Raw genomic sequence first — 15,293 nt, forward strand, 5'->3', positions numbered from 1 at the left:
CTTCTTTGTAAATACCAGTGCAAATTTTGGCCCTCAGCTGCACCCTCTACCTCCAAGCACATGTTCTCTTGTTTATCCTTGAGTGGTCCTCCCTTCTTCCTAGTTATCCTCTTATGCTTGCTGCATGTATGGTACGCCTTGGGATTTGCTTTAATCCTGTTTGCCAAGGATTTTTCATGCCCCTCTTGTCTCTTCTAATTCCCTTTTTTGTGTTATTTTTCACTTTTATCATCCTCAAAGGCAACATTTGATTTTTAGCTTCCGAAATCTTACATACTCTTCCTTTCTCTTGACTAAATTCACCACCTCTCATGGCATACAGATTGCCTTTACATTGCCATCCTTCTTACTAGAATATTACTGTTCTATATTCTATGTAGTTGATCTCTAAGCACTCTCAACGTCAGATGTGTACTTGCCAAAGACAGCCGTTCCCAATTAACTCTCCCTAGTTTCTGCCTAATACTCTTGTAATTTGTCCTGCTCCAATTAAATATCCTTCCTCAAGGTCGATACTTTTCCTTACTTACAGTTATCTTAAAACATAAGATATTGCTACTGCTGTTCCCTAAATGTTCTCCAGTGAAAGGTCAGTCACCTGGCCTGGCTCATCTCATAACACCCAGAGCAGTATGGCTTCTCCACTTCTTGAACTATTTTCATACTGATTAAGAAACTCACACAAAATGCTAGAGGAACTCAACAAATCAGACAGCATCTATGGAGAGGAATAAGCAATTTTGAGCCTACAATGGAACTGGAAAGGAAGGCAGAAGAACCCAGAATAAGAACATGTGGGTAGGGGGAAGAGTACAAGCTGGCAGATAATAGATCAAGCCAGGTGAGGTAGAAGGTCAGTGGGCAGGGATGAAGTGAGAAACTTAGGCTAAGTGGCCTAATTCTGCTCTTACTATAAAAGAGGATACCAAAAGTTTTGTCAGATATGTAAGGAGTAAAAGAAAGGCAAGACTAGATATTGGATTGCTGGAAAGTGAGGCTGGAGAGGTAGTAATGGGGGACAAACTCAATAAGTATTTTGCATCAGTCCTTACTGTGGAAGACATGAGCAGTATACCAAAATTGCAGAGCCAGGGGGCGGAAGTGAATGTAGATGCTACTACTAAAGAGAAGGCGCTTGGGAAGCTGAAAGGTTTGAAGTTAGATAAGTCACCTGGACTAGATGGACTACACCCCGGCAATCTGAAAAAGGTAGCTAAAGAGATTTGCAGATGCATTAATAGGGATTTTTCAAGAATCACTGTATTATGGAATGGCTCCAGAAGACTGGAAAATTGAAAATGTCACTCACTCTTTAAGAAGGGAGAGAGACAAAAGACAGGAAATAATAGGCCAGTTAGCCTAATTTCAGTGCTGACTAAGATGCTGGAGTCCATTGTTAAGGATGAGGCTTTGAGATACTTTGAAGCTCATAATAGAACAGGAAAATGTCAGCAAGGTTTTCTTAAGGGGAAATCATCCTTGACAAATCTGTTGGAATTTTTTGAGGAAATAACAAGCAGGGTGGGCAATGGAGGAATGGGCAAAATTTGGCAGAAGGAATAAAAGTGTAGACTACTTTATAAATGGGGAAACAATTCAAAAATCAGAGATGCAAAGGGACATGGGAGTTCTTGTGTAGGATTCCCTAAATGTTAACTTGCAGGTTGAGTTAGTGGTAAGGAAGGCAAATGCAATGTTAACATTCAAGTGGACTTGAATATCAAAGCAAGGATGTAATGCTAAGGCTTTCTAAGGAATTGGGCAGACCACACTTAGATTATTGTGTGCAGTTCTGAGTGCACATCTAAGAAAAGATGCGCTGGCATTAGAGAGGGTCACTAGAATTATCCCAGGAATGAAAGGGTTAAGGAGTGCTTAATGGCTCTAGGCCTGTACTCGCTGGAGTTTAGAATAAGGACCGAGGGATCTCACTGAAACAGAGGGCTAGATAGAGTGGATGTGGAGATGATGTTTCCAATAGAGAGAGAGTCTAGGACCAGAGGGCATAGCCTCAGAAATGAAGAACATCCATTTAGAACAGAGATGAGAAGGAATTTCTTTAGTCAGAGGGTGGTGAATCTGTGCAATTCATTGCCACAGACAGATAATAGGTTATTGATTAATCAGGGTGTCGAAGGTTACAGGGAGAAGGCAGGAGAATGGGGTTGAGAGGGATAATAAATTAGCCATAATGGAATGGCAGAGTAGACTCAATGGGCCAAATGGCCTAATTCTACTCCTGTGTCTTATAATATTATAGGACAGACGAAAAGGAGTCAGTGAATATTTTTTATTTGGATTCCCAGAAGACCTTTGACAAGGTGCCCATAGTATTACAAGAAAGATACAGGCATGGACAGAAGATTGACTGACTGGTAGGAGGCAAAGAGTGGGAATAAAGGAAGTATATTCTAGGTGGCTGCTGGTGACTAGTGGTATTACACAGGGGTCAATGTTGGGACTGCTTCTTTTCATGTTATATGTCAATGATTTGGAAGATGGAATTGATAGCTCTTTGGCCAAGTTTGCAGATGGTAGAAAGATAGATAGAGAAACAGGGAGTCTGCAGAAGGACTTAAACAGATTAGGAGAATGAGCAAAGAAGCAGCAAATGGAATATATTGTAGAGAAGTGTATGATCATGCACTTTGACAGAAGGAATAAAGGTGTAAATGATTTTCTAAACAGGGAGCAAATTCAGAAATCAGAGGTGCAAAACCTAGTAAGGAAACCTCAAACAGGATTCCCTAACGGGTAACTTGCAGGTTCAGTTGGTGGCAAGGAAGACAAATGCAATGTTAGCATTCATTTTGAGAGGACTGGAATATAAAAGGATGTAATGCTGTGTTTTTATAAGGCATTGGCCTGACCACAATTGGAGTACTGTGAGCAGTGTTGGGCCTCTTATCTAAGAAAGGATTAATGTATGAAGAGCATTTGATGCCTATGGATCTGTATTCACTGGAGCTCAGAAGAACGGGGGGCGGGGGGAGTGTGGATCTCATTGAAATCTAATGAATATTGAAAGGCTTACATAGAATGGACGTGGAGAGGATATTTCTGATAGGAGTTTAGGACTTAAATATGATCCAAGTGAGTCTAGGGCACAGCCTCCGAATATAAGGATGGCCTTTTAGAACGGAGATACAGTGGAATTTATTTAGGCAGGGGTGTTGAATCTGTCACAGAGCTATGGAAGTCATCATTGTGTATAAAGTGCAGGATGTTAGGTTCTTAATTAGTAAGGGCGTCAAAGGTTACAGGGAGAAGGCAGGAGAATGGGACTGAGAGTGATAATAAATCAACCTTGATGGAATGGCAGAGCAAACTGAAGGGCTGAATAGCCTATCCTAGAGAGTTGTGGAGGCGCTATGTTGATGAATTGTGGACTAGGCTCATTGGTACGCCTCCTCTTACTTTTTACATTCATTTGGAATGCCTGAAGCTTTGGAACTCCTTCCCTTAATCTTATTGCTCCTTTTTCCACTAAGGAGCTCCTTAAATATAAGCTCTTTAGCCAAGTTCTTGAAGAGCATCAATTTCTCATGTGACCTTCTGTAAAACTGCAGTAACAAACTGCAGTAATCAGTTATCAAAGGCCTATAAGTGCAAATGGTACATAATATCTCTTTGGAACAGAAATGAGCCGGAATTTCTTTAGCCAAAGGGTGGTGAATCTGTGGAATTCACTGCCACAGATGGCTATGGAGGACAAGTCATTGGATATATTCAAAACGGGGTTGATAGGTCCTTGATTAGTAAAGGTGTCAAAGGTTATGGGGAGAAGGGAGGAAAATGACAAAACAGACAATAAGTCAGCCATGATGAAATGTTGGTGCAGACTCGATGGGCAGAATGGCCTAATGCTACTCCTATGTCTTATGGTGTTATAGTCATCCACGTACCTATCCAAACTTGTATGAAATGTTGAAATCGACCACGCATCCACCACTTACACGCACTGACAACTCGTTCCACACTCTCACGACCCTCTGATTGAAGAAGTTACCCTTATGTGTTGGGCACATGGCCAAGTGGTTAAGGTGTTCGTCTAGTTATCTCAAAGTCGCTAGTTCAAGCCTCAGCTGTGGCAGAGTGTTTGTGCCCTTGAGCAAGGCACTTAATCACACATTGCTCTAGTCTGTGCAAGGAGTGGCACTCCACAGACTTCCAATCTGCGCCTTGTAAGGCATGAAAATGCCCGACGCAGACCTCTCATGGTCTGAGTCAACGTTCCCTCCCTCCCTCTGTAAAATTCCATCCTTGTGCTAAAGGCACACAAGACAAACAGTGGCCACTTTATTAGGCACACCTGTTCACCATGCAAATATCAAATCAGTCAATCATGTGGCAGTAACCCAATGCATAAAAGCATGCCGTCATGGTCAAAAGTTTCAGTTATCGTTCAGACTAAACATCAAAAAGGGGAAGAAATGTAGTCTAAGTGATTTTGATGTGGAATGATTGTTAGTGTCAGACAGGGTGGTTTGAGTATCTCAGAAACTGCTGATCTGGGATTTTCATGCACAGCAGTTTCTAGAGTTAACAGAAAAAGGTTCAAAAATAACAAACAAAAATATCCAGTGAGTGTAAGTTCTGAGGGTAAAAATGCCTTTTTAATGAGAGGTCAGAGGAGAATGGCCAGACTGGTCAAGCTACAGGAAAACAACAGTAAATCAAATAACCATGCATTACAACAGTGTGTGCAGAAGAGCATCTCTGAACACATAGCATGTTGAATCTTGAAATGGATGGGCTAGAGCAGCAGAAGACTATGAACACACACTCAATGGCCACTTTATTAGGTATAGGAGGTACTTAAGAAAATATTTACCAAAATTTTTATATATATTTCAAAATATTCCTATTTTTTAACTAAGAAGTTTTTTGATCAAGTTGGTTCTATTATATAATCTTTTGTTTGGAATAATAAAAGACCAAGAATTGGAAAATACCATTTAAAAAAATTAAAAAAGGATGAAGGTCTTGCTCTACCTAATTTAAGAATGTATTCCTGGGCTGTTAATATATGTTATATGTGTTCTAGGTAATATTAGATTGATAAAAATGAACGACTACCTTGGGTTGACTTGGAATTGAAAGCTGTGAAACAATTTTACTTAACTTTGTTATTAGGAGCTTCTTTACCTGTACAACTAGCCAAAATTTCTAATCTAAATTTATATCCTATGATTAAGCAGTCATTACGAATTTGGTACCAGTTTCGTAATTTTTTTAATCTCAAAAAATTTAATCTTCTTAGTTTAATTTATCGAAATTATTTATTTAAACCTTCACTTAGTGATTCTACCTTTTTTCTTTGGAGGAATAAAGGAGTCTATTCCTTCATGAATCTGTTCCAAGAAGGCAGATTGATGTCTTTTGACAAATTAGTAACTAAATACTCTCTCTCGTACTCACATTTCTTGCAATATCTTCAGGTCAGACATTTCTTACAAGAATATTTAAGTAATTTTCCATATATACAAGATTCTGACCTGTTAGACATTACTTTAAAAATGAATCCTTTAGTGAAAGGTTTTATTGGGAAAATTTATAATTTACTATTACAACAGTACAATTATCCTTTACTTAAGATTAAGCAAGATTGGGAAAGAGAGTTTAACATGACCTTGGGAACAGAGGATTGGTTGCGAATTTTGAAGTTGGCTAACTCTTCCACGATTTGTGCCAGTCACTCTTTAATTCTTTTTTTTTAATTTTATTTTTATTTGGATAAGGAGTTCACAATTATCATGTACTTTTTTCACACATATAACCTTTTCCATTTTTTCATATGTATAAAACTACAATTATTTATACATTCTTAAGTACACATTGAGATGATATCAAAGCAAAATAAACATTTAAATAGATAGTTACGTACTGTGGTAAATCTAACCTATTAGGCTAAGTAATGAAATTAGTTGTTAAGAAAAATGGTAATAATAGTTTCCATACAACCCTTCCGGACCACTTCCACTGGTCCAAAATGTTGCATACAAGCCTATATACCAACCATTATAGGTGTTTATATCCCAATTTGTTCATGCTTGTTCCTGCCCGCAGACATAATTATCCAATCCCTATGTACTTATTTACTTAATTTTTTCATTTTTTTTATCCCTTTCCCAAATCTTTCCCTTTACTTGTGTTAATTCTCTATTTTCCAAAAAAAAACAACAAACATTTAGACTAGGGGTGCTATATTACTGTGTTGATGAGAAGAGCAATATAAATCATTAGGAGAGTCATCTAAAGTCTGCTCGCATTGGAGTTATATATTCAATCCATTTATTCCAGATTTGATAAAATGTTTCTTTTTGAGTTCTCAGGGAGTAGGTCAACTTTTCCATTTTAAATATTTCCAAGATAATTGCGTACCAATCTTCTAATGTAGGTGGTATTGGATTTAGCCATTTTCTAGTGATTGATTTCTTACTTGCCGCTAAGAGGGCCTGCAGCAACTTTATATCTTCCTTCTGTTCAAGGAACAATACATGTCCCAAATAGAGCGTCTCAAAGTTCAGAGGTATCTGGGACCTAAGTACCTTAACTAATGTTCTATGAATACCTTCCCAAAATAGACTTAATTTAGGGCAATCCCAGAAAATATGAAAATGATTTGCCTCCTTGGAGCCACACCTTCTCCAACACATCACATTTGTATCTTTATATTTTTCCTGATATGGGGTCTTGAAGTATCTTATAATGTTTTTCCAACAATGTTCTCTCCAAGTCAAAGAATTAGTCGAGGACCATTGAAAGCTGCAGATTTTCCCCCAAGCCTCCTCTGAAAGTACCAACCCCGCTTCTTTCTCCCACTTCTCTTTAATATACAGTGTATTTACATTTTTAGCATGGGAGAGTGCATTATATAGGCGAGAAACTGATTTACTAGGTATTGAACTGCAAGCCGAATTCAGAATCTTGAAAAATTCTAATTCTACTGTTACACACATCAAAGTTGCTGGTGAACGCAGCAGGCCAAGCAGCATCTATAGGAAGAGGCGCAGTCGACGTTTCAGGCTGAAACGTCGACTGCGCCTCTTCCTATAGATGCTGCTTGGCCTGCTACGTTCACCAGCAACTTTGATGTGTGTTGCTTGAATTTCCAGCATCTGCAGAATTCCTGTTGTTTTAATTCTACTGTTGATAGGTCTGTATATCTACAACTCTGGTTAACATAGTTTCGTATTTGAAGGTACCTAAAAAAGTCATTATGTTCTAGGCCATGTTTGTCCTGCAGGATTTGGAAACTTTGTAATACTCTTTTATCTATAAATGAGAGGTAGGTTGTAAGACCTTTCTTTATCCATAGCTCAAATCTTTTATCTCCTCTGTTGGGAAGGAATTCGGTATCATATGCACACCATCTGAAGAGTTTTAGCATGTTATTAATTCCACATGAATTAACCACCTTCTGCCATACTTTTAATGTAAGATTTATCCAAGCATTATTAAATTTTTCCAACTGGGCCATCAATCCTTTGTCAGCTATTGAGGCCTGAAGAGGAAAACTGTCAACTAATCCAAATTCTATTTCCTTCCATCTAGCCTTATATTCCCTATTACACCAATATAACAGAGGGGTTATCTGTGAGGCATAAAAATAATTTCTCAGGCGAGGAAGAACCATACCTCCTCTTTCCTTCCCTAACTGTAAGGTGTTATATCGAATTCTAGGTTTCCTTCCTTGCCAAATGAAGCAGGAAATCCATTTGTCCCATTCCCTGAATTGATTATCATCCACCTCCACTGGTAAAGTACGGAAAAGATATAATAACCGAGGAAGAATATTCATTTTTATAGTATTTATCCTTGAATTTAAACTTAAAAAGGGGATAAGATTCCATCTATGCATATCTGCTTTTATCTCTGAGATTAATGGCCCATAATTTACCTGTGACAGTGTTGAAAGATCCTTTGGCAGGGTTATTCCTAAATATTTTAATGATTTAGCTTCCCACTTAAGATTATATGTATCCTGCAATTTTTTGGATGGTGTATAATTTAGGGACATAACCTGTATTTTCTTTACATTTATTTTATAACCTGATATTTTCCCAAAGTCATCCAACAGTGTAAACAATCCTATAAATGATTTTTCTGGTTCACTCAGATAGACCAAAACATCATCTGCGAATAACGCCACTTTCTGTTCAATCCCTGCCACCTTGATACCTTTTACGATTTCGCTCTGTCTTATTAGTTGGGCAAGTGGTTCAATATATAGCGCTAAAAGGAGAGGAGAAATTGGGCATCCCTGTCTAGTGCCTCTCTCTAAAATGAAGGAGTCAGAGAGGTCCCCATTTATCTTAATTCGGGCTGTTGGGCTGTCATACAGAGTCTGAATTACTTTAATAAACCTTTCTTGAAAGCCGAATCTTCCTAACACTCTGTATAGGAATGCCCAACTAACCAAATCAAAAGCTTTCTCAGCGTCCAATCCTACTACCATTGTCTCTGTCTCGTTCTTATTAACCTGTTCTAATATGTGCAGAGTTCTCCTTACGTTGTCCTGTGTTTGTCTTTGTTGAATAAATCCAGTCTGGTCTAAATGGATTAGGCCAGGTAAAAGCTTTTCCAATCTGCGCGCTAATATAGATGTAAATAGTTTGTAATCTAAATTAAGAACACTAATTGGCCGATAATTGCCACATTCTAGTTTATCTTTACCCTCTTTAGGAATAACTGAAATAATCGCTTCTCTCCAGGAAGGTGGAGTTTCTCCTCTCTGCAAGATCCAATTAAAGGTGTTAAGTAGTAATGGGGTTAACTGTGTCTTCAGGGACTTGTACCACTCTGAGGTAAACCCATCAGAACCCGGGGACTTTCCAGCCTTTAACCTAGAGATGGCCACGTTCAGTTCTTTGACAGTTACTGGTTCTAATAAACTTTCATTTTGTAAATCTGTAAGTTTAGGTAGATCTAAAAAATTCAATACACTGTCTATATAGGGCTCATTGGGGGCCCGGGGTTGGGAGTACAGCTCTCGATAATACGTTTCAAAACTCTCTTGAATTTTCCCTATTGTACTCTCCACAAGCTTTGTCTTTGGATTCTTTATTTTATGAATTGTATTGTCTGCTTGTTGTTTTGTCACTCTTTAATTCAATTCAAAATTGTATATCGTTAATATTTGACACAGGAGAGACTGTCTAAAATATATCCTAATGTCAATAGTCAGTGTGATAGATGTAAAACTGAGACAGCTACATTGACACATATGTTTTGGTCGTGTTCTGTATTGAAACAGTTTTGGAAATCTATTTTCTCTACAATTTCTAAAGCTTTAAAAATTAAATTACAACCTAATAAATTGACAGTTTTGTTCGGTATAATCCCTCAATATATTCATGGTATTTCTATATCAGACCAACATGTAATTGCATTTGTTAACATTATTGGCCAGTCGGGCTATTTTATTGAAATGGAAAGATGCCTCGGCTCCCACTTTGATACAATGGTTCTCTCAGGTGATGTTATGTCTCAGTTTGGAGAAAATCAGAAGCCAAACTTTTGATCCTCGATTTGACCTTGAGAAAAGGTGGGGGTCCTTTTGCCCGCTACTATCATTTGATTTGAGTTAATTAAGATGGTCCCTTCTGATTCTTGTTTAAATGGATTTGAGTTGGCGGTTTGATGTTTTTCTTTTATGGAAGCTTGTATGGCGTATAGCTCCGGGGTAGTGCTCCCAATGGTTTTTTTTTTCGTGTTTTATTTCTGTTAGTAGGGGGTTTTGTTGTTTTAGTTAGTAGGAGTTCTTTTTTCCTTCTTTTTTCCAAAAAAATAGTTCTGACATTTTATTTTTTTTCTTATTATTGATATATTGTTTAGCTTTGTTAATCAGTTATTTGATAATTTAATTCTTATTGAACATATTGACATGTTGACTTGATTACTTTAATTTTTTTGTTGATTTTCAATAATAATTAATAAAAAAGATTTGAAGATGAAAAATGAAAATGAACATGTAGTTGTTTTTATTGGACCCTCTTTCATATGAAACAAAATCAAAGGCCCACCTGGCCTCTCAGCTGAATGTACCACTTTGAAGGTGAGTTATTTTCATGGTTAATCTTCATTTCTCATTCTATATATAGTTGAAGAAATGGATTGAATAATCTGCTCATTGGGACTTCTTTTGCACAAACTGTTGCTGGTATTTTGCACATTGCGACTTCACTTCAAAATCATTTCCGTGCTTCCTAGTTGAACTTTTGCAACAAAAAAAAGGCCAAATTCAAACAAACTCAAAGACAGTGGTCATTCTGAGTTGCTTTTCATTGGTACGTCAGTTGAAAACTAAGTTAGCTTGCATAAGGTATCTGAAAAACACCAAATTAAGTCATTCATTAGTGAAGATTGTATCTGGCATTATTCCCAGCACAGTCTCACAGCTGCACAGAGTGGAAATTGGTTACAGTGAGTGTCTTTCATAAATGAAGTGAATTGGTTGGTTTATGAGCTATAAAGAACATATGAACAAAACTAACAAAATGACATAGAACTGCATTGGTTTCTTTCTCATGCTTAGCTTATAAAAAAACAGCAGAACCAACATAAAAAGCATGACTTGAATACTCACTGGTGTCCCCATCATAGTGTACGTTTTTCCTGAGCCAGTCTGTCCATAAGCAAACAAACAGACATTGTAGCCCTCAATAGCTCCTGATAGAACTGAAGTGCCAAGATCCTGATACACCTGCAAACAGAGTACAATCAGGATTACTGAGTGAACAATTATGATTTCAATGTAGACTCTGTCACAGAAACAAAGATACAAACCATAGTTTTGCTTTCCAACATTTTAAGATCCAAAATACTTTGTTATAATAGATTTGATGTCAATACATTTGCAATGATTAATACTGATTAAATACTCATCTTTTAATTAAATAGAGAGTTTTAACATATGAAACTATATACAATAAACAATAAAAGCACATCACACAATTTCCAATGCTCTGAGAGTCTCAACAGTGCCCATGTGTTTGGTACTTCACAGTTGGTATTGTGACCAGTCCAAATCCAGCAAATGGAAATGTCTCGGGGGAATAAGGTTGCCAGAAATATCAGTCTCCCAGCAGATTGGTTTCTTTGACGCACAGACCTCCCAGTGTGGAATGTTCAATCCAGATAAAGGTGATGGGTGCAATGAAATATGTAATCCCTACAGGATCTGAAGCTATAATCGATAATGACATCCCTATTCTCATCACATGTTCTTACAGCAGAGGGTTCTTTTTGCCAGGGCTTAGAGAAATTAACCAGAGGTGGAGGTGGTCAATGAGAAAAGAAGGTAGGGGAAAGACTAGGAGTATGCCAAAATATATATTCCACTTCTAAGCACCAGCTCAGATTTTGAACATAGAACAGTACAGCACAGGAACAGAACCATCATGTTACGTCAAGCTTATTTAATTTGTAATCAAATGCCAAATTTAACTAATCCCTTCAGCCTACACAATGTCCATATCCCTCCACCTTCTGCATATTCACACCCTTAAACACCTCTATTATAGTTCCTGCCGTCGCCTGTAAGGAGTTTGTATGTTCTCCCCGTAATCACGTGGGTTTCCTCTAGGTGCTCCAGTTTCCTCCCACAGTCCAAAGACATACCAGTTGGTGGGTTAAATGGGCATTATAAATTGTTCCACAATTAGGCTCAGATTAAATTGGGGGATTGCTAATCAACACAACTCGAAGGGCCCAAAGGGCCTATTCTGCACCGTATCCCAAAAATCAATGAAGTAAATAAATATTTGCCTGCACTACCACTCCAGGCAGCATATTCTAGGCATCCACCACTGTGTAAAAAAGAACCTGCTCCGCACATCTGCTTTGAACTTACCCCGCTTGCCTTAAATGCACGTCCTCTAATATTAGGCATTCTGAAGAAGAAGAAAGCCCTTTACTCCAAGTGGAGTCATCAGGATGCTGTCATGATGGCGTCTTTTTAGCAGGCTTTCTTATTTTTATGAGTCCAAGTTGCTAGCTCGACGCTCAACCCAGCACGGATGGAAAGCGTGCTAGGGAGCCAGCTGGATTCGAACTCAGGAGCCTTTGCTCCAAAGTCTGGCGCTGATGCCACTATGCTACCAGCCAGCTATTAGGCACCCTAACTCTAGGAAGAAAGATATTGGCTGTTCACTCCATTGATGCCTCTCATAATCTTATAAATCTTTATCAGATTGCCCCTGCCTCCACCACTCCAGAGAAAGCAGCTTAAGTTTTTTCCAACCTCTCCTTATAACACATGCCTTCCATCTAATCTAGGCAGCTTCATGGTAAATCTCTACTGCACCCTCTCCTAAACCTCCCCATCCTTTCTAAAATGCAGCGACCAAAACTGAAAACAATACTTAAGAATGGATCTAACTAGACTTTTAAATCTTGTAACATAACATCCTGACTCAAACTCAATTTCTCAACTACTGAAGGTGAACATACTCTATCCTTTTTTTTGAAAACACACCCTATCAACTTGTGTAGCCACTTTCAGGGAGCAATGGACTTGAACCACAAGACCCCTTTCCAAATTAAAACTGTTAAAGGTTACACTGACATTGCACTGAAATTACACTGACATTCCATTTACAGTGTAATGTCCCTTTATAATTGATCCCCCAAATGCAACAGATGACATGTGGCCAGGTTAAACTCTATTTGCCATTTCTCCGCCCATTTCTGCAACTGACCTATATCCCGCAGAATCCTTTGGTAGTCTTCCACACTATACGAAACACCACCAATCTTTGTATATTCTGCAAACATACTAACTCACCCATCCACATTTTCTTCCAGATCATTTATATCACAAACAGTGGATATCCCAATATGGATTCTTGCCAAGCAGCATGGATCCCAGACCACCAGTTAGAATAAGCCCCATCGACCACTACTCCCTGTCTTCAATAGGCAAACCAATTCTAAATCCAAACTGAATAAGCCCTCAATGAGGGAGCTTGCAAAGTATCCCAGTAAAATCCATTCAGACAAAATCCAGAGTGCTACTTCACCTCCACAAAAAACTCAATCAAGTTAGTAAGGCACAACTTGCTGCACAAAGCACCATGCTAACTGACCCTTTTTAGACTATGGTTTTCCAAGTTTATAAAGTCTATTCCCAAGAATCCTCTCCAGTAGCTTCCCTACCAGTGACAGAAAACTTAGTTTCTATGATTATCCTCATTTCTTTTCTTGAATACTAGAACAATATTAGCTATTTGCCAGTCCTTTGGGACATTACCTGCGACTAGAAAGGATATGGTATATATGTCAAGGCCCCCAGCAAACTTATCTCTTGCCTCTCAATAACCTGGGGTATATCCCATCAGGTCCTGAGAACCTACCCACCCTTTTGTTCTTTTAAGAGATCCATCTTAACCTCCTTTATCTTGAAATGCCCCAGCAAATTAGCAAGCTTCAGAATGATTTCCTTATCCTCCATGTTATTCCCCTTGGTAAATACTGATGCAAATTACTCATTTAGATCATTACCTCCAAGTGCATGTTCCCTCCTTTATCCTGGAGTTCTCCTCCTATTTCCCATCCTCTTGTTCTTAATGTTTCATTGAATCAGAATCAGATTCGCTGTCACAGACATAAGTTGTGAAATTTGCTATTTGTGGCAGCAGCACAATGCAAGACACAAAACATATCAGAGGAAACCTAACAGAGGAGAGGAAGACGCTATTCCTACAACATTGAGTGTAGGTCTTCATTGGACCTTTAGTTAGAAGTTTTTATCTGGCTGGGAGTACCAAAGGTGATTTGACATTGGACATTTGGTTATGATTAACACTAACAAGCTGCAGCTTAGGACATATGCTCAGGTCAAGGTCACACACACATTCTCCTATCATTGACTTGGAAGAGGCTTCAGAAGGACTTGCCTACTGAACACGGGCACTGTTAAGTATTGTCTGCCTAAAAGGGAGCTTGCAGGAATGCCAGGTGCATGGTGAGGGAGTACAGGGGGTGGTGTGGATTCCTTTTCCAAGTTGTCAAAAAACTACCAGTAAAGCCAACCATCTACATTACCTTGAAGAGAAATGCGGATGAAAATAAAGAACTACATTTGAAATAAAAACTGAAAAAGCTGGAAACACTCAGCTGGTTGAACAGCATATGTGGAAAGAGAAACATAGCTAACATTTCAGGTCAAGGTTGATGCCTGACTGCAGATGAAGAGTTTTGAGAGGTTGGTGATGAAACATATCAACTCCTGCCTGAGAAGCAACTTGGGTCTGCTTCAATTGACCTTCTAGCACAACAGGTCCACAACAGATGCTATTTCATTGGCTCTTCACTCAACCTGGGAACATCTGGTAATCAAAGACATACAGCAGTATGCTCTTTAGTGACTACAGCTCAGCAATAAAATACCGTAATTCCCTCAAAACTAAACAATAAGCTTCAAGACCTTGGCCTCAATACCTTCTTGTGCAATTCAATCTTTGACTTCTTCACTTGCAGAACACAGTCAGGTCGGATGAGCAACATTTCCCCCATCATCTGCATCAGCATGGGTGCACCACAAGGCTGTGTACATAGCCCCCTGTTCTACTCGCTTTATACTTATGACTGTGAGGCTAAGCACAGCTCCAATGTCACGCTTAAGATTATTGGCAATGCCACTGTCATAGGCCAAATCAAAGATGGTGACAAATTTGACGCCAAAGAATACCCGTGAGTAAGAAACAACAGGAATTCTGCAGATGCTGTAAATTCAAGCAACATACATCAAAGTTGCTGGTCACTCTTCCTTCAGTTAGTCCTGACGAAGGGTCTCAGCCTGAAACGTCGACTGCGCTTCTTCCTATAGATGCTGCCTGGCCTGCTGCGTTCACCAGCAACTTTGATGTATGTTGTCCCGTGAGTAAGAGGTGGTCACCAAAGGTGGTGACAAAGCTGAACTGCCTTAAATACACCTAATGACCTGGCTTCCACAGACACCTGTGGCAGCAAATTCCACAGATTCACCACCCTCTAGCTAAAGAAATTCCTCCTCATCTCTGTTCTAAATGGATGTCACTTTATTCCAGGGTTTCCCAACCATTTTTATGCCATCGACCCCTACCATAAACCGAGGGGACGTGCCCCAGGTTGGGAACTCCTGCTCCATTCTCAGGCTGTGTGCTCTGGTTCTAGACTCCCCCACTATGGGAAGCATCCCCTCTACATCCACTCTATCTAGGCCTTTCAACATTCGCTAGGTTTCAATGAGATCCCCCTCACTCTTCTAAATTCCAGCAAGTACAGGCCCAGAGCGATATGATAACCCT

At 39.0% G+C, this 15,293-nt stretch overlaps 1 protein-coding gene across 1 annotated transcript in view; it reads right to left on the bottom strand.

Moving 5' to 3' along the window:
- The window catches only part of stard9 (StAR-related lipid transfer (START) domain containing 9), a 418,409-nt gene that overhangs the window by 213,333 nt on the left and 189,783 nt on the right, over positions 1 to 15,293 (bottom strand). Inside the window, exon 4 of the mRNA XM_063054195.1 lies at positions 10,592 to 10,708. Coding sequence (XP_062910265.1) covers positions 10,592 to 10,708 — 117 coding nt within the window. The remainder of the gene's footprint in view (positions 1 to 10,591; positions 10,709 to 15,293) is intronic.

The sequence above is a fragment of the Mobula hypostoma genome, chromosome 1 (assembly GCF_963921235.1).
Source record: "Mobula hypostoma chromosome 1, sMobHyp1.1, whole genome shotgun sequence".
Lineage (NCBI taxonomy): Eukaryota > Metazoa > Chordata > Chondrichthyes > Myliobatiformes > Myliobatidae > Mobula > Mobula hypostoma.